We start from the raw sequence: 25,003 nt of genomic DNA on the forward strand, positions 1-25,003 counted from the left end.
GTTGTTTAATCTGATATTTCTCTACCTTACTTCTCAGAGCACTTAGCATTTAGATGCTTTTTTCTTGGTGCTCTTGAACCAGTAATGTTAGGTTAATTCCTCAGCTGGATCTTCAGTTCTGACGTTAGTTTATTCCCTTTCTCTTTCCCCTTGCAAGCACAGATATTAGCTTTCATTTTAACTCTTGAATTTATTAATATTTCCCTTCCCGCACTGTTTCATCTGATTTCAAATGTGGCTATAAATAGGCTTGTGTTACAACACCTGCTCTTGGGAATTTTTCAAGTAAAGAAGATAAAAAAGAAAATATGGCTGCCGTTTTTTTTCTCACCTTTCAGGGGTCCTTGAGGGCCATCTTCATTTAGTGGTAGTACAAGTCCCACTGGGGCATTTCTGCAGGTCTGGGTTTGGTTTAGTGAGGGTGATGAGTGGCCAGTTACCAGTGAGCTGCATGTGCACTGTCGGCTAATCACAGGGGATTCTTTTGCCACGGCTTGTCCTGTAGGGTGCTGTGCAGGTAAGACTTCCTTCACAGTGGGGCTGGGCAGTACTTTTGGAGTATCAGCAGATACCAACATTCAAGTCAAGGACAGTTGTGGCTGGGGCACAATTCAGGAAATATTGTGCAAAATAAACATACTTTTTGAGTAATGGTCACTAAAAACATACTTGAGTTTAAATTAACTAGAATGATTTCAAAATAGCTATAAAGTACCTCGGTGCATTCAATAAACATATTTATTGAGACTCTACCAAATATATAATTTTATTTTTTATCGTTGTTTAGCTTTTAAAGCATAAATATATAACAGTTTTATGGGCATATAATTCATATGCTATTCAATTCGCTCATTTAAAGCACAGATGTCAATGGTTTCTATGTTTAGAAAGTAATGCATTTACCACTACAATCAATTTCAGGACATTTTCATCACCTCACCATAAAACCTTGCTCTCTGCAGCTGTTATCTCCCTTCCAACACTCCCCTAGGCTCCAGGCCCTGACAACTGATGACTTACTTTCTGTCTCTATGGATTTGCCTATTCTGGACATTTCCTATAAATGGAATCAAATATGGACTTTGCGATTACCTTCTTTTATTTAGTGTAATGCTTCCTGGGTTTTCCATGTTGTTCTATACATCAACACTTCATCCCTTTTATTACTCCATTGTGTGGATGGCCACTTTTGACCATTATGACTAATGCAACTGTGAATGCTCACTCCAGTTGTACAGGCATTGTGCAGACATAGGTTTCCAATGTTCTTGGTATATACATACCCAGGAGTGGAACTGCTGTCTTAAACATTAAAGGAACCACTGTCTACTCTTCAAAACCATTTTACGTACTCACCAGTAGTATAACACTTGTCATCACATCTTTTTATTCAAAATACTGTTGTTTTAAAAATAATACACTATTAATTTCTTGCTCTGGAAATTGTCACTGAATATGTTTAAGCTGTAATGAAATGCTTCTTCTAATCATGTGGTTATTAAATAAAAATAAATAAATAAATAATACACTATATTATAGATTACTTTTAAGTTAAGATAGAAGTAAAACGAGGCATGGTGACACACATCAATAATTTGGCACTCAAGAAACTGAGGCAGGAAGATTATGAGTTGAGGCTAGCCTGAGCCATATAATGAGACCGTGTCTCAAAAAAAGGAAATATGATCTCCACAAGGAAAAAACAGAAATATGCAAATACTTAAAGAAAACATAATCCCTCAATTCTGCATTTGCTATAGGAGGCAGCTCACTGTGGCCTTCTTCAGCAGCCTAGCCCTCCTGTAGGAGGCAGCTCACTGTGGCCTTCTTCAGCAGCCTAGCCCTCCTGTAGGAGGCAGCTCACTGTGGCCTTCTTCAGCAGCCTAGCCCTCTAGCTGTTGGAGGCAGCTCACTCTGGTCCTCTTCGGCATCTTATCCCTCTTCAGAGTTCTATTGTTTGGAATTAGGGAGACACAGCCTTGAAGACTGTCTTTGTCACTGTCTATATATATGACTTTAGGTAACCTATTTAATTATTCTGAACCTCGAGATGTAGTGGTGGGGATAATCAGCATGGAAATCAGTAATGAAAATATTTGAGGAGAAAAGTTCTATAAAGATCCAAGGACAGTGGTTAGTGGCTAACCCATACTCTAATATTAGTTCTATCTCCCTGCTCCGAATCCTTGACTATCAGAGTAAAGAAAGGAGAAATCATTTCCCCTTCTTCTCCCTTCCCTGTCACTCCCATATTGTGTGTACCTATGCATAAGTGCACATACACATCATCAACCATATGGTTTTGAAAATAAATCTTTGGTATGAAAGGATTAGAAGCAGTCCCCCATGTAATAGTAGCAAAAAAAAAAAAAAAAAAAAAAAAAAAAAAACCCTTAAAACTGGTGAAGAGTCTAAGAATCTTTGGCCTGGATGCAGACCCAGCTTTCCAGTTTTGCCAAATCCCCTTCTTTGCCATAAGACCAGCCCTAGAAGGGCAGTTCACTTTGAGTCATGTTAAAGAGATGGCAGAATACCTAGTGCATTAATGAGATGTGAACATTTCCTGCCTGGAATCCCCACCTCTTAATGCAGTCACAGACAAGTGGCTCTTAATAAGTCTGGCCTACTTTTCAGAATTCTTCAGAAATGTGTAACCTCCCCTTTCCTTCTTCATACTTCTTTTCTAACCATGCTTTCCCTAACACTTTGGGTTGCCTCAATATCTTGTATTTCTTCACTTTTTCTCTGAAGCTCTCTTCCTCTCCCCACCATGTGGCTGCTAGTCAGCTATGTCTGACTTCTAAGCCAGCTACAAACTCGCATGGCTTTATGGCTTTTTTCCTTCTCCCTTCTGTTCTCCTCCCCAAGGCAACTGCTGAGATTTATGGCTTGTCTATCCTGAGACTTTTTCCTTAAATTCTAATAAAATTATCCTAAAGCTTAAAAAAAAATCCCTCAAATCTGTCTTTTCCCTAGCCTTAAAATACTTAGCAGTAAAATTTGAGGCAGTGAGAGATTCCTAGTTATCTCTACTTATCTCTTGCTTGTTTTAAACTTGACTTACTGAAGGAAAAAGTAGATAACAGACATGATGTTCAACAATACTTTTTTTAAACAACAAAAAAATGTTTTTCTGTTTGTTGATCCAGAAATTATCTCTAAGCACGGCATTTTGCTCTAACGTACCCCACACTTCATGGCACTACTGCAACATGCATGACTCACCTTTACGTGTGCTGTCAGGAAGTCTAAGGTTTGTCTCAACTCTGTCACCTTCTTCTTAAAAACAATAAATTTTTAAGTTATAATTTCTGTCTTAATGTCCTTTATAGTTGCTGTAATAAAATATCCTGACAAAAGCAACTTAAGGGAGAAAAGATTTATTTTGGGTCACAGTCCCAGGTCACAGTCTATCATAGTGGAGAAGTCACAACAGCAGAAGCTTGAGAGAGCTGCTCACTTCTCATTTGTCATCAGGAACAGAGCCAAGAATGCATGCCTGCTAGTCCTTAGCTTGCTTTGTCCACTCTTATACAATTCAGAATCCTCTGCCTAGGAAATGGTGCTACCCACAATGGGTGGGTCTTCCCATCTCAGTTAATGTAATTAAGATAATCCCCTACAGATATGCCCACAGGCCAGCCTAATCTAGAGAGTTCTTCATTGAGACTCTTCCTGGGTGATTCTAGAGTGTATCAAGTTGACAATAAAAAAAAAAAGGAACCATCACAATATGCAGAGTAATATGTTTTAGTGGGACATTTTCATACATATACATAATTATATTTTGTTATTATTCATTACCCTATTCATTCCCCATAACCGCTCTCTTTGTCTATTGTTTCCTTTCCTGAAAAGTCCCTCCTTCTCTTTTCATGGCACACATATTCCATTACAGTTTCTTGTTACCTTACCCCTCCCTGTAGTCCGCTTCCTCCTCTCTCATAGTCCCCCTTGAGAATATCGTGTGTGCATAAGTCTAAATCTAGTTTCTTCATATGAGAGGGAACATGGGATATTTGTCTGATTCTGGCTTATTTAGATTAATAAAATGATCTCCAGTTTCATTCAATTCCCTGCATATATATTAATTTCATTCTTCTTTACAGCTGAATGAAATTTCATTGTGTATATCTATCACATTTTCTTTTAAAAATATTTACTTATTCTTTGAAATTTTCATACATGTACACAATGTATCTTGATCATGTCCAGTCTCCCACTCCTCCCTTCAACTCCTCCTAGGCCCACCTAACACCTCTCCCTCTGTGTCTTGTCTTTCTTCTTCCTTCCTCCCTTCCTCCCTTCCTCCCTTCCTCCCTTCCTCCTTTCCTCCCTTCCTCCCTCCCTCCCTCCCTCCCTTCCTCCCTCCCTCCCTTCCTCTCTTCCTTCCTTCTTCCTTCCTCCCTCCCTCCTTCCTTCCTTTCCTTCCTTCCTTCCTTCCTTCCTTCCTTCCTTCCTTCTTTCTCCCTCCCTCCCTCCCTCCCTTCCTTTCTTTCCTTCCTTACTTTCTTCTTTCCTTTCTTCTTCCTTTTATAACTACCAAGTCCAATTAGTGCTTCCCAAATGCACGTGGGAGTGGAACCATCCACTGGGTCACAGGCAGCTTACGAATCCCGGAAGCTATCCCCTTTCCTGTCAGCCATCAATAGCCTAGGTGTGGGGTCTCAGGAGCCACTCTCCCATTCATGATGGAATTTCAACTGGCTTGCTCTTATGCAGGTCTTGTGCAGATACTACATTTTCTTTATCCATTCATCTGTTAATGGACATCTAGTCTGGTTCTGTATTTTGGCTACTATGAGTAAATATGAATGTACAAGTGTGCCAACATAGAGTCCTTACTCTGTATCCCCAGGAGTGGTAAGCTAGATCATATGGTAGTTCAATTTTTAGTTTTCTGAGGAATTCCCACACTGTAGCTCAGGCTGGCCTTGAACTTGTGGCAATCCTCCTATCTCAACTTCCTGAGCCAACACACCTAGCTTTCTACCACCTTGTTGCTATGCAAATTTTTTTCAAGCTCCCATGACATCTTATCTAAGAAAATAGGAATAGTAAGTGGCTATATCATTGTAGCCATTGGGAGAATTAAAAAACACATGTAAATTCTTGGCAAATAACAAATATTAGTAAATGGTTAGCTAAACTTATTTAAGTTAAAGAAACATCCTTGAAAGGCCTGAGGATGTAATGCAATGGTTAAACACTTTCCTAGCATCCCCAACACTGTAGCAAAACAAAACAAAAAAAAACTTCCATGAGAGAAAGATCTGGGCATTTGATGAGTCACATATAATAAGAAAAATGAGGGGAAATACACTTCTCAGGGTATCATGTGACAATATGAACAAGACTCTGGTTTCTGAGTCATCTCTCACTGATTCAGATTTGAATTTCTGTACCCCCACTGTCATCCCCAGCCCCTGCAACACATACATCCTGATTTGGAAAGGAAAAGGTCCTTTAAGGAAGCGTAGTCTCTTTATTGTCCTTAATTTGAGGTCAGAGTCAGGAAACAAATCATGAATTGAAAAAAAAAGAAAAAAAGCTGTTGCTGTTCCACATATATCTCTAGAGATAAAGTAGAAGTGCTTTTCCAGCTAAAATGAAGCTAAAATCCTGTTGTGGTGATTAGCCCCTGGCCAGCCCCATGGCTGTGGAAATATTCAGGGAAGTCTATTCTGTCTGAGATCTTGAGATGGTCATTCAAGGAGTGAGAAGGAAGCCCTGAAGCCCTCCTCCCCAACCAGGCTCCCAGGGCCTCTCTGTGGTGCTGTGCTTTCCTAGCTTCCTGGGATTTGCTATGAGTGGCTCCAGGCCTCCAGGTATCTGCTGCATCTGCAACCGAGTCTGTTGGGTTTAGAAACAGCAGTTTAACGAGGCTCCATTCCCCTGCAGTTCTTCCACCCTCCTTGGGGATCTGTCACTGTCCATTCTGGGTAAAACAGAGTCACAGGACTGACTAATGCTTATCTTCTCAACTAGGAGTGAGAAAATAAGCCAATAGTTGCTCTGTGACCAGGAAGCAGTTTGATCAAATTGCTGATTTGTTTAAGAAGTTCCCAGTGTAAGCCTTGTAACAAGATGGAAAGGATGAGAGAAGGTTTGACAAGTCCCTGGGGCCTGAGTCTTGCCTCAAGGATAAATTCATTGTATAATAGCCAAGATTTCTCATGCTGTACACTCTCTCTCTCTTTCACCATCAATATCCCAAGGACCAATATCAATACCAAGATAGTCTCTTACTATCACCACCTCCCATCGTCTATTTATGGCCAGTACCAGAACTCCATGCTCACAGTTATGAGACTCTACCGTTGCGAAAGGAAGGACTACTCTAGTCTTGATGCTAGAATGAAGGGCAATTTGGGAAAAATGGTCACACACCAAGAGCTGGCATAGTGCCACCATGATGGCCTCAATCTAAAACTATAACCTATATCTTGAAATTTTGCTTTGAAATGAGAAACCTTGATACTTCAGGGGCAAAATTCGAACAACTGAATCTCGTTTTATACTCATCCGAAACTTTCATATTTCCGTTTAATAAGCTCAAAAACCATAAAATCCTATCAGTGCTGAAATCACTTGAAAGTAACAGTTCAGTTGATATTTTAAAACTTGATGTAAATAAATACATAGCAGTTAACTGATATAAAGAACCAAGTCCTATTTGATTAGTCTAATTCTGGAGTAATTTGGGGCATATTAATACTTCAAGTTATATAGACTATATGGAAACAGATGCTCTCCTCAGCCTGGAAGAATCATTTGAAATTAGTTCAGAGAAAAAAGCCCACCTTGAAGGCTGCTTGCTTTCAGAGCTGTTGTTTTAATGTACAGGAAGGGGGCGGTCTGTACTTTTTAATATCAGTATTTAGAAACTATAAAGGAAATAAAGTGACAGTCTAGAACTGGCACTTCAGTTTCAGTATGCCCCTTCCTCCAGAGAAGTTTACTGAGCGGCCATCATCCACTGCATCATGAAAAGGCCCCCAAAAGGTGTCAGCTGAAAACTCTGGAACTGCAAGGCTGAGTGTGTCTCTCTGCAGAGCTAACTGGTCAGTCTTCAGCTTTATCTTCCAACTTTGATCACATCCTTATCAAATGAACCAACTAAAAGACTGTAACAGTTTACCATTGCTCTATCACATGCCATTTGCTCAAATGTGGTTTGTGCATCTAAAATTATACCTTTGGCAACCAGTCCAGTCACACTGATAGTCCACCTGTAGGGTTTAGTTACATCTGAATGTTAGTGCCCAGATATAGTCCTACTATGTCAAGTAATAGAAATGTGTAAGGAGTGTGGTGTCACCATAACAGGAATATTGTGATGCTGAAAACAATCCATGTAATAAATATGCATTCCTTTCCTAACTCAGCAAAACACGGTGAGGGTAGTTGAAGTTTGCTTCATTCATGCTGTTACTTATGAATGAGTATTTATCACACAGCTGCTGTATGTCAGTAACCCTCTGGTACCGAGGATTCAACTACAGGTAAGGCTGCTGAGATTCCTGTCCTCTAATTACCATTTAGCAGGGAAGGCAACTTCATGTTGAACTTATAAATCCTACAGAATGTATTGAACAGTATTACAGAGAAAGAGTTTAGTTGGGCATGTGTATCAAGGGAGTTAATCTGGACTCTAGAAAGTTCTTTATAGGGAGGCATTTAATCTGTGCCCTGACAAGTAAGCAGGAGCTGGCCCAGGTGAGACCATTTTTTAAGATTCTATACCTTGCTTCAAGTGAATGTGGTTATATGGCTATGCAATTTTCCAAAGAGCTGGGGTTTCCTATAGACATTCTCATGGGATGTTATGATACCTATGTTTACAATTTTCAATTTCAGTGTTTCCACTATACTGTAGTTGTAACAGATAAAGACAATTTAGTGATATGTTGAACTAAATATAACCCATGGTTGGACATCTTGAAAATTATGGATTAGCACTTGGGAGGCAGAGGCAGGCGGATCTCTGTGAGTTCAAGGCCAGCCTGGTCTACATAGTGAGTTCCAGGACAGCTGGGGCTACAGGGAGACCCTGCTTCAAAAAGACAAAATAATAATAATAATAATAATAATAATAATTTCTAATAGTTTTCCTGAGACTTTTCCATTTGTCCTTCAAGGACGAAACACATAGTCAATTCTTCATAATGACCCATGGCTTACTGGTGTGAAAATAGAGTGATGTTAACACTGTTTCTTGTTAGTTGGGAAGCTCTCATTCTGCCTCTGGACCATTGGAGTTTAATTAAGGTAAAAGTTCATAGGTTTAGGGCTATCTTATAAAATGTGAGGAGAATCTAAACATTCAGCATTTGTATATATTTCTCACTGAAATGTTAGGTCTCTGCATAGTCGGGAGGGTGGCCATCAACAGGAAACAAAAATACAAAAAAAAAAAAAAAGAAGGCTGCAAACTCCCACAGGAACTGAGGAAGGAAGTGCTGCTGGGTCTGGGGCAAGTGAGTCTGAATCCACATCATCTCAGATTCAAGGCTGATGTGGTATAGTGTGGTGTGAACAGGGATCAGCAATCATTCTGGCCAAGAAATGGAGATATGTGTGTGATCTACTTCTGCTGAGCCACTTTTGATGGTGTGAGTCTTGATGAGGAATACTTTATAAGTCTCTATGTTCCAAGCAGACCTCTCATCATGTAAGATAACAATCACTAGATGAGTGCTTTGAAAGAGCATTTAGGGAATCATTTAACCTTGATTTCCCCAGGTAGTTCTTTTGTTCTTTCTAATTGTTGGACCCAAAAGGGCTGGTTGATTGCTTTTTAAAAAGGTCTAATAAGAGTTTGTCCCCAGGCATAGCTATGCGGTCAGTGCACTGCCCAAAAGTAGCCAGCCTAATGGGAAAGGCAAAGCCAAAGTTCAAGCTAGCTAGGAGGAAAGATGCTCTTCTGTCCTGTGTCCACTTGGATGGGATACTATTTTGTAATTCACACAAAGGCACTGTATGGACTAACTGCTGCCTTGCTCAACTGTTTTTGAACTCACACTGCCAGTTAATTATATGGCTTAAGCAAAAGAACATGCTCAATTCTTTGCAGTTTGTGCGTGCGTGCGTGCGTGCGTGCGTGCGTGTGTGTGTGTGTGTGTGTGTGTGCATGGAGACATATGCATGCTCCATCCAAATCCCCTGCTCTATGGGCTGCATGTTTTCTTTTATGAAATATGGTTCAGATGTTACATGGCAATATTTTCACCTTGAAGCTTTCCAGATCGATGACTGGGATTTCCTGTGGGAGATAATATCACAGGCTCACAGAATCTCTTCCAGTGTTGTCCAGCCTCCAGGTTCACATGTCTTGTTGTGGCCAACTGACTATATATGCGACATCATACCAGATTTCAGGGCCTAATGCTGTTTTCCCCTGGAATTCACCCTACATCAGTATTCAACAAAGTCAGATGCTGCCAAATAGCTGTTGGTAATGCACAGCTCCTCCTCCTCCTGCCTGGCCACCACGTGTCCTATGGTCTCCAAGCTAACATCTGGCAGCTCTGTAAGGATTTAGCAACTAACAGATTTTTCTTCATTGATTTACATGAAGGCTTAAAAAGACCCAAACAATAATCCCCCAAACATTCATTTATCAAACATTTATCAGTTACTTACTCTACATAAGGCTCTAAGCCAGCTTTAAGAACCATACAAAACATAGGAGTAAATGGTCAAACATTCTGCATGAGACATAATGTAGGAACATGAGCATTTTCATGTGGATCAGTATCGGATCACAAGCCCAGAGTCAGAAGACTTAGATTGAAGTCTTAAGCTCTATACTCTCTAACTATGTTACACCAAACAAGTTTTCACAGTTTGCTTTCTTCTTCATAAAAAGAAGGGCCAGAACCACACTTAAGGACTTTCAGATCCTTAAAGGTCTAATGATTATTTACAAAGGAGTATTTTATTGCCAAAGAAGCCAATGCAGGTACAGATATGGAGAAGATAAGTGGTAAGAGGCTGAAGACTTTGTCCATGATTTCAGAGGGCAGGTAACATTCTAAAATACGAATCTTAATTCTGTCTATAAAAAAATGTGCTACCTGAGAGAAAGGCACCTGTGGCCAAGCTCACGACCTGAATTCTATCTCCAGGACCCACATGGGGGACGGAAAGAACCAACGCCCAAAGTTTTCCTCTGACCTCCACATGCATCCTGTGGCATACATGTGCCCACATACATGCACACATACAAACAGTAATATTTATAAAATTTAATAAAAGATAGGCAAGTATGCACCACTGTATCATAAGGCATTAAGGTTTCATTTCAAAATCAAATACAAAATCATTCAATAGGAAAAATCATAAGACTTTTAATAATGGTTGACACTTTTCAAAGTACTTTTCACACACATTTTTTTGATCTGATGCTCCCAGCAACCCAACAAACAAGACCATATTATTTTTTGTCTGAGTTAGAAAACTAAAGCTTAGAGGGCTTAAGTGACTTATTGAAGACCACCAGCTAACAAGTGGCCAAGTCAGAATTCAAGCCTGGGTGTATCTGGTTGCTATTCCTGAAACATCTCCAAACTTTCCATGAATAGTAAATCAGAGAGCAAATCTGAGAAGAAAAAGAAATGCTGCTGTGGTGCCTGGAAGCTGACTGGAGGGTATTATGTGGAGAGAACTGCCTGCAGCAGAGGCTGTCGGGTCCTTTAACAGTCATTCCCTATTGCAACCCTACTCTCTTTGTTGAGGTGTCCACTGCAGTCAAATGCGAGGCAGGAACTTTCATACCCCTGCCTGGCCCCATATTTGCTCACGGAGACAAACACCCTTTCCCACTTTTTAAAATTGTGGCTGTGTATCATCCTGGCCATTCTAACTTCTGTAGATATTGTGATACAGAGTTGTCATGGATTCCTTCATGCTGCTCTGATAATTCCTTAAATGTCTGTGCACACAACAATCAGTGTCAGGTGGCTCAAGAGGTTTGTGTCACTGTTCCATTGCTAATAAGGCCCTAGGAGGAGATTTCAGGACTCAACAGAACACTGTTGCTCCATTTGCAGAGCTGTGTCATGATCCTCCAAACATTGCAGTCACATGGTAAGGTATATATATAGGAAACCTTAGATCCTAAGGGGACAAGCCTTAAAACTGACCTGTAGCACAATCCAGACACTGAGATGAAGCAAGTGATTCACAGAACAGACACCACTGCAGTGGTTCTGGATGACTGCAACATCAGAATCACCTGGAGAACTTTTAAATCACAATGCCCAAGGGACTCCAAACAGCAAATTAAATTACTCTGCCTGGGCAGGAGTCTTGCACTGCTGTTTTTTAACGGACATTCTCTTCCTCCAGGTAATTGCAATGTGCAGCAAAGTTTCCAATTTGTCCAGGAACACTTTTCAAAAATATTTTATTTGTGTGTGTGTGTGTGTGTGTGTGTGTGTGTGTGCGTGCACGCATGTATATGCCTATATGTAAGTGCACCCAGACATGCAATGCCTGTGACCAGAAGAAGGCATTGGAGCCTCTAGAACTGGAGTTACAGATGGCTGTGAGCTACCATGTAGGTGTGGGAACTAAACCCAGGTCCTCTATGAGAGTACCAAGTTCTCAACCCAAGTCATCTGTCCAGCATGATCAACTTCATTGGTTTAGGACATTGTGAGAATGATGAGTTGGTATAGGAGAGAAGCTGCCATAACTGTGTCATGCCTGGAAAGTTCTATTTATTACAATCATCTACAACTACCTTCCCAGATGGAAGCTATGAAGAATGTTTTCATTCGGCCTGGAGTTTCAGTGACCACCTGCTGAGGTCTCTGATGTTGTTCACGCCAGTTGTTGAATATGACATTATGACAACAAGTGTTTATGCAGGGTCTGCCCTTTACCTAGCATTGTCTGGGGTATGTGACTAAAATGGAGGTGAAAAGGTATATGAGTCTCTCCCCTCCAAGAGCCCATCAGCTAATGAATGACCCAAAGACAAAAAGCAGCAGTTCCAACACTTTGGGTTAAGTCATGATGGGAAATTATTTTATTCATTTGCTTTGGACTTTCTCTCTTTAAGAGGATTTGTGGACGCAGAAACATGTAATTGTTAGAAGGTAAATAAGAAACAGGAATCAGGGCTGGAGAGATGGCTCAGTGGTTAAGAACGCTGGTTGTTCTTGCAGAAGACCCAGATTTGAATCCCAGCACCCACATGGCAGCTAACAATTGTCCATAACTCCAGTCCCAGGGGATCTGACAGCCTCTTCTGACCTCTGCGGGCATTGCATGACAAGGGTGCGTTTACCTACATGCAGGCAATGCATGCATATACATAAAATTTAAAAAAAAATTCTAAAGTTAAAAAAAAAAGGAACAAGAATCGAGACTAGGGAATACATAAATTAGAGAGTCAAGAACAAAAGAAGAAGTCATAGCTGTACAAGTCAGAAGGACCCTCTTGGACTCAGCTTCAAGTTTGGTGTTAAATGCCCTGGCAGCCATATTGAAAAGGGAAATATGGTTAGTTACAAAGTGATTATGGTCAGAAAGTAAAAGAAGATGAGTTCCTCAGGGAAGGAAATGCATTTTAAGCACTTGGCTTGCAAGAGAATGGAGCTTCCTACAGTCTTTATTAATATTCCTATAGTGCCTCTAAAAGTGGATATTATGTGTATTGTAGGACACCCTGCAATAAAAGTGAAAACATATAACTAAAATTCAATTTAGTATGCCCATTTATTTCAAGAGTAGGTGGTCAGAAGTAAATTGATTTGGGTCAAATATAGTCCAGATGAATCTATAGCTAGAAGCTGGAACAGCTGGGAAGTGGAGGGGTCAGATACCCTGACTGCATTATTCATGAACTCATTTCTCTCTACTGAAATTCTTATATGGTGGCTGGCCACATTTTCTGTTTTCTGCTGCAAGGTTGAAGGGTAAACTTTCCATGCTGTGTATGATGTAATGGTTTACGCTAGAGGTCAGCAAGCTGGTTTTTTTTTTTTTTTGTAGAAGACTACGCAGTAAATACTTTAGATCCCATGGGCTAGATGACCTGTGTCACAATTATTCATCTCTCCAGCTGCAGTACAAAAGCAGCCATAGGCAATCCCTAACTGGATGGGCATGGTTGTACCCCAAAGAAACTTGATTTTATAGAAAATAGGTGGCAGGACAAATTCTACCCACAGTTACTCTATGCCAACCTCTGCTATAACCCAGAAAACAAAAGGGAAGCTTGCTGTCAGTATTGTTTTGGTAAAATGAAGGAATTGTTAGAAATTGGGCAATTCTTGTTCAGTGGAACCCTGGCCTTAGTGCTTTGTTGATAGTAGGTAGTGATTACTGCTGGGAAGAACATGGTTCATATTTGGGTTGCAATTCATCATGCTCACAGAAGGAGCATGCAAATCTCTAAGCAATCCATCCAGCTATTCACACATAGATGTGGCGCTCACCAGACACACTGTAGTAAATACATTTCTTGTCCCTAAGGCCAAATACCTAAGAAGAAGCAACTTAAGGGGGGAAGGGTTATTTAGGTTGACAGGTGTAGGAGATATAGTCCATTATGGCAGGGAAGGCATGGCAGCAGGAATCCAAGGCTGGGAAATGCTGGTGCTCAGGGGTTTTCTCCTTTGCCCTTGGTTAATTAGTCTAGATCTAAGGCTTTGAGACGGTGCCACTCACATTTAGAGTAGGTCTTTCTTCCTCAATTAATCTTCTCTGGAAACATTTGCTAAATATCATCTGTATAGGTTACTTTTCTGTTGCTGTGATAAAACACCATGACCAGGGGGCCAGGCGTGGTGGCGCACACCTTTGAGCCCAGCATTTGGGAGGCAGAGGCAGGTGGATCTTTGTGAGTTCAAGGCCAGCCTGGTCTACATAGTGAGTTCCAGGACAGCTGGAGCTACAGGGAGACCCTGTCTCAAAAAGACAAAAACAAACAAACAAACAAACAAACAAACAAAAAACCACCATGACCAAGGCCACTTATAGAAGGAAGACTTTATTTGGGCTTATGGTTCCAGAGGGATAAGAGTCCATCAAGGTAGTGAGGCGTGGCAGCAGCAGCAGGAGCAGAAGCTGAGGGTTCACATCTTTAAGCAGGCACAGGAAACAGAGAAATTGGAAATCAGACAAAGCTTAAGAGCTATCAAAGCCCACCTCCTGTGATGTGCTTCCTCCAGCAAGGCCTCACCTCCCAAACCTCCACAAACATCACCACCAACTGGGGCCAAGTATTCAAATACTTGCAGCTTACATGTAACATTCTCACTCAAACCACCACATCATCCTATCCTTTCTACCTCTGCCGTTTTTCCAATTCTCCTATCACCAGACCAAGAAAATTTGAGCATCTGTTCATAGTTTTGTTTCTAACCCTCTGCCAACATTAACCACAAAGCAGCAAAAATAGAATCAAGAGACAAATGGATAACCTCAGGTAGCTTTTGGGTTTACCACACTGTCATGCTTAGATGAACATTCAGAGCCAACTATAAGTTGCTATGGCCCCAGTGGACTTCAAACCATAAAACCATTCTGATCTCTGCTGCATGTATTAGTTAGCATTGCCTGTGCATTCACTCGTTCACTGAGTTATCTGGGATGTTCTTAATCTCAGGGGCTGAGGATCATTTTCTCTGATGCGTCACGGCTCATCTTCCGGCTCAGTTCCTCCAGTGGTGTGCGGGCCACCATCAGATTGTATGCAGAGAGCTACGAGAGGGATCCCAGCAGTCATGACCAGGAGCCACAGGTACAACAGCAGAGCTGTGTTCTTGGCACTGTGTGTCTTACCTTTTCTGGTAAATAAAGAGAGCTCCCATGGGCCTTTAGTGCAAAGCCATATTAATAGCTTCAATGGCAGACAAGCTGAGTGTGACTTCCAACAAATTTTATTCATTCATTGCAGTGTTTGAAGCAGAAAAACTGCTCTTCAGCATCTGTGGTAAGTTCAGGCCAGGAATTCCCAAATATCTTGCCTCTCTTCACTGTCCGTCCTGCGGCTTAACTTAGGTGATCTATAAAGAGACTTTGTATATATAAGAAAATTTCAAGTTAAAGCCAAATTTATCAGACTCTCAAATCTTCTGATATATTTATTTTTATGTGCATGAGTGTTTTGTCTGCATGTATGTAGATGTACCTGTGTGTGCAATGCCCATAGAGGCCAGAAGAGGGTATAAGATCTCCTGTGATGTTATAGATGGTTGTTGGGTGCCATGTGGATGCTGGCAACCAAACCCTGATCCTCTGCAAAAGTAGCCAGTGCTCTACACCACTGAGCCTTCTCCAGCTCAGATTGGTCAGACTTTTGATTGTACTCATTTAAATTATAAATCTGTGGGTGTTAGGAAAATACTAGGTTAGATCATGACCTTGTAACAATACAAATACCACTCCAAGCTTCCTCTCTCAGAGTGATGAAGCAATCCCAAATGCCTCAAACACACTGCTTATAGCCACATTCACTAAAGCTTCAGACAGCATGGACTGATATCAGGAAGAGCCCACTGTGCTGTTGAGTATATGGGGCTGCCTTGTCAGCCGCCCCTGTCTCCTTGGTCTTTACTTTGATCTGGTTTTGAGGGGCTCAATAGGGCTCAATGAGCTGAAACATTGGTTATAGTTCTTTTTGGAAAAGTAGAGGAGCAGAAGTACAGACTACGCAGAATGTCTAGCTACAGTGTGCTATGGATAAAATAAGACAGCCTGGGGAGATTAATTTCTCTGTCAGTAGTTTGCTTGTTTGTTCATGGCATCTTTCTTTGGAGATGCTCAAAGAACTTGATAATCACAGTGCCATGGATTTTTTCCACCTGCTCCTATAACATCCAAAGATCCATGTAATTAAAATAATTCCAGAAAGGGAAGCCATTCTCAGGGTCACCAGGAGCATGAGTAGATAGAGCCCATGGCCAGTGTTTAGTCTTTTTCCTTTCTTTCTGGATCATGAGCTTTCCATGCAGGGGATGGTCCATGTTCTGCCAAAATAATTTGTTCGTGAGCACATTTCACCCGAGATAGAACCAAACCATGCAAGAACTAGATGGAGGCTTACACTCTCTTTCCAAATAAAACTGTCTTCTACGTCTCATGTTGGGAAGGGCGATTAAAAGCAGGAGCTACGCAGAGGGTGAGGAATGATATTCCTGGCCTCCCTCGCTCTGACTCACTTGGATCTGAGACTATTTTTTCCTCAGCATTCTTTTCCCTATTTGCACAGGGTAAAAGATTATGATTCTTGCTTATTTTTATTTACCTTCCTTGCTGGACTTCCTCCAGGCTATTAGGCATTCTGTATACAAACGAGTCTCTGAGGTGGTCCGTAAAAGAAAAAGGTACTTTTAAAAGGGTTTTCCTTGAAGCCACCCCCCCAAGCCTGCTTTTAGAAGGATATGTGGGTAAAGAGAACATAAATAGTGCTTGCGTAGCCCCCGTTGCTGCATATTTCCACCCTGGCCGTGTGCTAAGTTTGAATGGCTGAGGAATCCCTGCACTGGTGTTGCTCTTCTGATCACTGTCATTCTCTCCCTTTCTAATATCAGAGTCTTTACCCAGACCCAGCTAGATGGGGCTCAGAACATTTAGCACATGATCTAGCTAAAAGTTCTGTATTAAAATAGAATTCCTTATTAAAATAGCACATATCATTGACTCACTAAGTCCTATTGCATAATACGTTTGGATCATGACATTATAGTAAAAACTTAAGAGAATTCTAAACCCATAAGGGAAGGGACGCGAAGGAGGTATGGCAGGCCTACCTGTATTAATTATTGCTCAGTCCTATCTAGGCCCTTTCATTTTGTGGGGGGTCGTCTTATAAATGCTGCTTTCCAGTATGAATTACTTCTGCCTTCCAAGACCTCTGGGAGGAAAAAGCTTTGGTTAACTGTTAACAGAGATCAAAGATATAACAATGTAAAACTGCTGGGTCACTACTGACCAGCAGCCTAACAGGCCAAAGGCTGGTATGTGCTTTCTTAGTTGCAGAGAGAACCCGTTCTACCTTTGGTTTGTTCTTGTTTGTCACCCCAAGAAACTCTCCTGCATAGGCACATGGCTTAAAGTCTGCTCTAATCTGCCATTCAATGAGAAACTTTAAATGTTTTACTTACCCTAACTCTACAGCCATCTGCATTCTAGTTATTTTACAAGAGGAAAGAGAGTTCCCTTTAACTGCCTTGTTAGAATCTGGCTATTTTACTTTCTATATAGATTGTTTATTTTTCAGACATTTTAAACATATAAACAAAGCAGTTCTAAACATTTAGACTGGTTGCCTTAGGGAGGAAGTATTCATAGTCTAGTGATTTAACAAGGAAACCTGTGACACAGTCAATCTGCGAGGGAATCTCGACCCCTAGAGGTAGAGTTTCAGTTGTGTCCTTCCATACAAGTGATTATGCCATTTGTTTTAAATTGATGTCAAATAATTGATCTTTTACTACATCAAAATATTTTAAAATATTCTATCCATCCATACTTATCAATGAGTTGTTGGTGAGCAGAGTGTGGTGGTTAGAATGAAAAATGTCTCAAGTATTTGAACCCTTGGTCTCCAGTTGGTGGTGCTATTTGCCAGGAGGTTACAGAACCTTTAGGAGGTACAACCTTGCTGGAGGAAACACATCACTGGGAGTGGGCTTTGAGAGTTCATAGCCTTGCCCCACTTGCAGAGCATTGTCTCTGCTACATGGTTGTAGAAGATGTGACCTCTCAGCCTTCTGCTCTTATCGCCATGCCTGCCTGGTTTTTTATCACAGCTACAGAAAAGTAATACAAGGAGGAAGGACACAGGGGAGGGCCACAAGGAGACAAGATGTGTGCATAGCGCTCCTTTTTTGTCTTTAGTCTATGAGAAAGAAACCGTCTTCAAAGGTTGATGGCTGGGAATTTACATAGTTTTAAAACTACAAGGTTATTTTAATTTTACTAGCAATCAGAGGGCCTCTAATGGGCTCTCAACCCAGCTGGTAACAATTTGGAAAAAGGGTTGAGCCAAAAGGGTTTAAATTCACAGGTATCTAGAAACAGTATTGCTGTTTCCAACTTATTAGCAAGACTGATTGATAAATTAACTTCTCATTCACTTTCTTCCTTGTCCCTCAGAGCTCATGGGTGGAGTAGCTAGTGAACAATAGCTAAGGGTTAGGGTAATCAGGGGATGACCGTCAGCTTGGGACTAATCAAGATAGAACCAACCACACCCTAGCTCACTCCAGTCTTAGATTCTCCTGAACTTGGATTCTCTTGAAACTGATGGATCTATGTAGTTTTGATTTGCAGTATCTAGGAGACAAGTTTCTAAACACTAGCATCTTTCTCTATTTGATTCATGTGTCAAGCCCAAGCCCATCCATCATTTTATTCTACCAGTTCTTACTGTGAATTTATACATAGAATGCATAGAGCCATTTTGTTTTACACTACACAGGGAGAACATACAAGCAAAACACTTTTGAGAAGGGCCCTATTAGTACTTTTGTTGAGAGTAGTCCATTTAAACCAGGCAGTGTGGTCACTCCAGGTACATGCTTTCATTCTATTGTAGAACTACCTGTCTCCTTACAGAGGAGTTTCTGAGAAAGAGGGAAATGATGAAGAGTTATATCAGAGATGCCCAGCCCAGACTCATCAGAGCCACTTGGAGAGAGCTATAGAAATATCTATGCAGGCCTATACTCAGAGATTCTATTTAAGTTGTCCTGAGGTAGGACTTGAGTTTTATCTAGATGATTCTAATTAGATCAAGATCTATCAAATTTCAATTTTATACTAATCATCTGGGGGGTCTGGTTAAAAATGACTTTGAGGAAGATGAAAAATTCTGCTTGTCCCTCCATTTCTTGAAAAATGGGGTTCAAACCCTGGGCCTCCCACATGCTGGGTGAGTGCTCTTCCACTGAGCCACACCCTAGCCTGACTGTATGTCTAGCCCTCAAGCTGCCAGGGTGTACTGTGCTGCTGGTCCAGCCACACTTTGTACAGAAAAGAATGAGAATTGTGAAGTCATGACTTCAGGACACCTAACCCCAGTGTCTTCTCACATGTGCTCTCTGTCCTCCAGATTCCATCCCCATTGCCTACTTTACCCCAGTTGTTTGTCTTCAAGGCTAAACTGGCAGCCTCCTACATGTCTGCTGCTCCCAACCAACCAACCTCCTTCTTTCCTTCTTCTCTATTCCTCTCATTCTTTCAGCCAACTTACCCTGGGATTCTTCCTTGATGGCTTCCTCTCACATACAACTTCCAATTCAACAGTGAATCCCACCATATGACCCACCCAGATCTCCCCCTGTCTTACCACCTTTACCATCTTTACCCAGGGTCAGTGACTGTTCTCTCCCTGGATCACTGTAGTAGTTTCTCGACTGTCTCCATCCTGCCATGCTTGCCCATTCATTGTCCCCACTTGATTCTCAGCACAGCAACCAGAGCAATGCCTTTAAAACATGTTAGAGAACCTCAGTGATCTGATAGACTCCTTCCTTTGATCAGCTTACTTAGAAATGAGATCAAGCCTTTACTGTAGCCTTGAACACCCTGTTGAAACGACCCTTTCTCCTTTGACCTCATCTCTGACCTCTCTTTTCTCTACTCTTTGTTCTGTGAACACACCAAGAGCATTCTGCCTTCCACATGGGATTGAAAATGGCTGTTCCCTATACCTGAAATGCTTTTCCTCCTGATAGCGATGCTGCCTGCCCCTTCATCCTCAGGGAAGGCTTCCCTGGCCACTATATATAAAACAGCCCTTGCATCCAGCTGCTTCTTGTCTTCTTTGCCCTGTTTTATTTTTCTCTGTAGCATTTCTCTCTCTCTGTCACTCTCATGCACACGCTTGTCATTTTTTTTCAAATTGTGTATCTCTAGACGGTAGACTAGGAGACTAGGACTTTGTCTGTTTTATTTTATTTGTTGTGTCAGTGCACCCAAGAGCATCCAGTATTTGTAAGTGTCCCAATAAAAATTTTCCAACTTAATGAACTGTTTAATATTAAGTACTTTGAAATATCCTGGGATGATTATGTCATATGGGAAACTAAAATATTCTGTACTCATAGTGAACCTTGGTACTACATCAGGCTGCCTTCTAGCACAAAGGACTTGAATAAAATAAGTCTCCATTTATAAGGTATCTGCAATGTGCCAGGCTTCATTCTAGATACCCCACAGACATGGTGTTATTGATGTTATTCCTCATCCCAGTGCCCCCAAGGCAGGATTATCATCCTGTTTTGAAAGAGAGGAAACAGACTGGGAACTATTCTGAAGCGTGGAACAGGTCAATTCTGGGCTGTTTTTGTTATAAGAAAGGCTTCCAATTCAGAAATGACCTTTTCCAATAGGTCAGACTAATGGTTAAGGTCCAGAGGAAAGAAGATTTCTTATCTGTGCCTTAGTTCAGCCCTACACCTGGAGGTTTAGTTCAGTTTTATTACGAAGAGGTTTGTCTTCCCACACTTAACAATTATTTGAAACTCTAACATCATCTGGATTCGAAAAAGTCAGCTCAGCTCAGCAGAACTCAGGAAAGGACACAAGGCCAGGTACAGGGAAGGAGTTAAGGAGCTTCCATGCTTCAGACACTCCCTTCCAAGCCCTCCCCAAACTCAGTGTTTTTACCATCTCAGAAGTTCTCCAAACCCTGTTATTTAGGGGTTTTTTATGGAGGTTTCCCCAGAGATAACTGATAAAATCATTGTAGTTCATTGTTCAACTCAAAGTAGAGGTAAAGGAAAGACCAAAAGTTCAAACTGTCTAACCAGCTGCTGTTTTCTTAGCAGCCATCCCCCAACCTGAGCTATGTAGGCACCCACCAAGGGTCACCTTGTTAGTATCAAATGGAGTAGAGTTAGAATATGATTGACAAAAACACTCCGTGCCCAGGAAGTTCCAACAGTTTTAGAGCTATGCCGAGAACTGGGGACAAAACCAAATACGTTTTTCTTTATCATTCCATGCACAGGTAATAATAATGAATTTTCTCTCTCTTAATTTTATTAGCAATTACTAGATTTAAAAAACATTATTGAAAGTATTATGTTCTAAACACACACTGGTTCTATTTTATAGCTAATAAAGGATCTAGAGTGATTATTCAAAAACTTGGAGACTAGCATTAGGAATTGTTGTATTTGTGATGTGAGAATTGAAAACATGATGGGAAAATGACACAAATGAACATTTACATGCTCATTCCATTTTCATGGTGTGATGAAAATGTTTGTGGATATGCATATATGGATGTGTGTTTGTATGTCTGAGTCTGAGAGAGCATGATTTTATAATCATATTGGATAAATATATAGCAAAACATCACTGTTATTTAAAAAGAAACTTTGCATAGCAATGTCTTAATGGCCACATGTGCAAACAAAACCAGGGCAAACCTATTATTTTTTTCTCCTTAGAATTTAGTCAATATTGCTGCAATGTGGAGTGAAAGCCCAGGGGTGGGGGGGAGTGATGCAGAGAGTTTAGAGAAGAAACACGTGGTGAAGGACTGGTGTGTAAACTTTATGGCGAAGTTAAAAGCTAGCTCATTTGCTTGAAAGAGAGGCATGGCCCCAGACATCTTCAGAAATTAAAAAAAAAAAAAAATGAAGCGGAGAAAGATGACCAGCTGTTCTCCATAGCTAATGAATATGTAATTTGAGGAAATAAACTCAAGCCGACTATCAGGGATTCAGACTGACTGTCATGTCCATTTCTCAATGGTGAGGTCTCCTACTCTCCCAGCTGGGACAATTGATTTGTTTGTCTAGGAGTCTCTATGATGATGAAGCTTCAAACAATCATTTTTAAGTGGGAAGAACTGTAGAAGATAGTGTCTTAAAAGTATTTTACAGCCTTAAAACATTAGTTCTATTATTATCATTTTTTAAAAGAAAGAAAAAGGAACAAGTCTAGTCGGGTAGGTTAGATTTCCCTCTAGTGGTGTAGAAAGGAACTGACTGCATCCACCTTTTCACCAGTCACTTGGACAAGGAAAGTTGTACGGGTGTTACGCTGTTGTTTTGTTTGTCCATGTGCGTGTGTGGTGCATGCATATGTGTGCACATGTGTTTGTAGATTCCTACACCCATGTAGGTGTGTTTAATGTTGGGTGTTGGGTTTAGGGGATCTGAACTCAGATTCTCATGTTTATATAGCAAGCACTTTATCCACTGAGCCTGTCCCCAGCCCAGCTGTATGAACTTTTTATATTTCTACTCATTTAGGTGAATTACTTCCTGAGCAAAAACAAAACAAAACAAAAAAACAGGCCCACAGTCCTTTTTTTCTGGCCTCTGTGTTGAAATTTGGACCCCCAAATGGACCCCCATTTCTGTGTTTTGTTATTTCCCTATAGTTGAGAAGTTTCCTGCGATGTTCAGGCATCTGACGACATGTAAAAAGCTCTGAGAATTTGGCAGACAGTTCTTAGGGCTGGTGTCACAGACCAGTGCTGTTTACAGTTTTGATGATAAAGGACCTTCTCCTCAGTCAGCCTTTGTGATCAGAATTCCCTTCAAAGTACCAAACCCTGCCCACCCACACTGTGCCCTGCCTAGAACCTGTGAGAGAGTGGGTGACCACCCAGAAATCAATCATGTCAATTCCACAGACAGAACCCACCTCACATCGCCTTCAGAGCAGCATACACTGAAGAGAGTCTCATTCCAAATCTTGTAACAGAATCTCGCATTGACAACCTGCCCAAGAAACCTAGTGGCCTTAACAAGGGAAGGCTGAAGAGCTCAAAGTTGGACCTTAACCCTGGAATTAAGGTTTAGAAATCTTAAACCTTGAAAAACTTATATTACTCTTTCTTGCTTGTCAACATGGGAATTCAAAATAAAAGCAAAACTAGCTTTAATAAAAAGCATAAGGAAACCGAACTTTCATTTTTTTTCTTTTTTTCTTCTGATGCTATACTGGTTTTCTAAAAGTACCATAAAATTTCAACTTCTCACCAAGTTTTTTTTTTTTTTAATCTAGTGCTTAGCCAGCTGCTGGTTAGCACTGCACTGTGTGTGCCCACAAACCACGGAGTCAATCTGCTGGATCTTGTTTACTCGGTCTGAGAAGAAAGCATGAATGAATTTGCACTGGTGACACAAGTACAGAGGGTCACTGGCCACAACTCTTCTTGCCAGATGAATGGGTTTGACAAGCTGTGCCCAGCACAATCTGGCTTTTCCAGCATCCTCTTTGTTCCAGCCCAGATGCACAGCACAACCAAGTTTTGGTGCCCTTTAGTGGAAAGCTAGCATCTCATGGTGGTGACTCAAGGTTCCTTTGAAGAAGTGCCCTTTTTTGGTGGGTAATAAATCACTGATTTTGCTCATAAGCAAGAATGCATCATAGCAAGTGAATACTGACAGTGAGCTTGGTCACAGACTGAGACCTTCAGAAGAAGTCCTGGACTCACAAGTATGATCTTCCAGCCACATGGCACCACAGCCACTCAGCAGTGTGGGGAGATGACACCCACTGTTAGGGACAAACAAAGCTGGCTCAGCTTTCCCTCCACTCTTGGCTGGTTGGTGTTCAGTTTAATGTCCTACCACCATGTTGAGAAATCCTGTGCAAGGTGCACGTAAGATCTTTGTTTTTGCCTCCCAGGAATGCTGAGAAGTGATAGGAGCACCAGGAAGGCACCATCTCAATACCAGAAGGCTTAGACCTTGGGCAGGAGGAAGGCAATGAAAGGTTTATGAAGTTCAGGTTTTAAGTGTCTTTGGGGGCCCTGTTTCTATCTGTTGGTAGAAATTATCATATGAGGTGCTGTTTGGTCAGCTGGGTCCTGTGTACTCCATACTTTATGATTTAGGCCATAAGAGTGCCTTAAAGTGTCAGTTTCATTATGACAAAGCTAGCAGATCAGGAGACAATAGCCACTGAAATAATTTATTATTCACAATTCTCGGGAAGAGAATGGGGTCACATGAGGGAGTGCCAGGCAGACAGGAGCAGAGGAAGCAAGAGGAACCTTCGGCCAAAGCCTCTGGTGTGTGTGTGTGTGTGTGTGTGTGTGTGTGTGTGTTTTGTGGTAATGATAGGTAAACCAGACTAGCCTCCTACTTGCCACATAGCTGAAGCTAGTGATGAACTCCTCCTGATCCTCCTACCTCTACCTCCCATGTGCTGAGATTACAGCTATGTCACCACACCTGGCTCAGGATGTATCATTTGATTCAGTGTTTATGAAACTGTGCTAAATTTCAGGAGTTATAAAAAGCCCAAGACATGTCAAATTCTTAGGAGCTCAAGGTCTAGTGGAAGAGACAGGGGTGGGGGGAACAGTTGACAAAATAATTTGGGTTGATACGAGAGAGATTTGGAGGCTTCATAGAGGAGGTGATTTTGGACTGTGAATATGTGTGTTGAGTGGGATTTTGTTTTGTGGTAATGATAGGCTAGGCAGGGCACGAAGGTTTAGGATTGGTGAGTTTGAATCATTTTAGCAGGCTCCAAGGCACAGGGACTGTCCCTAATTGCTTTGTACCTGGCCTTTTAGGGCAGGAAAATACTGGCCCAAGTGTGAAGGTGATGAGGAGAATGGTTGATCTGCAGGTGGGAGGCACTCTAGTGTATGCTGTTTGCTACCTCTAAGAAGTAGCCAGCCCTGGGAGGGCAGTCCCTCCCACATGATGGGATGTCGACATATAAGAATAAACAGACATGCTGAATATAGAGGGAAAATCTCAGAACTAGACAATTCTTTAGGTGGCTAAAATGGGGTGGGGGAGCACACTCAACAAGATTGTTTGTCACATTCCAGCAACCTCTGGGCCAGAGGTTGAGCTTCAGAACCAGAAGTCTAGTTTTCAGTCCTATTTCTTCTATTTCCCAGCTCTGTGAGACTACATAACTCAGTGTGTCTAAGCAGCAGCTACTCTAACAGTCCAATACAGATTAAAAATACCTTTTATCTCATATGACTTTTATAATAATGTTTAAATTGGATTATTCATATAAAAATTTTGCCCAATGCTCATGAATAAAT

The 25,003-nt window shown here is 41.2% G+C and overlaps 1 protein-coding gene across 1 annotated transcript in view; it reads left to right on the plus strand.

Moving 5' to 3' along the window:
- Positions 1 to 25,003, plus strand: part of Pgm5 (phosphoglucomutase 5) — a 202,345-nt gene that overhangs the window by 155,149 nt on the left and 22,193 nt on the right. The window contains exon 10 of the mRNA XM_008852279.3: positions 14,624 to 14,758. Within this exon, the coding sequence (XP_008850501.1) occupies positions 14,624 to 14,758 (135 nt within the window). The remainder of the gene's footprint in view (positions 1 to 14,623; positions 14,759 to 25,003) is intronic.

Source organism: Nannospalax galili, unplaced genomic scaffold, assembly GCF_000622305.1.
Source record: "Nannospalax galili isolate Female #2095 unplaced genomic scaffold, S.galili_v1.0 scaffold1486, whole genome shotgun sequence".
NCBI lineage: Eukaryota > Metazoa > Chordata > Mammalia > Rodentia > Spalacidae > Nannospalax > Nannospalax galili.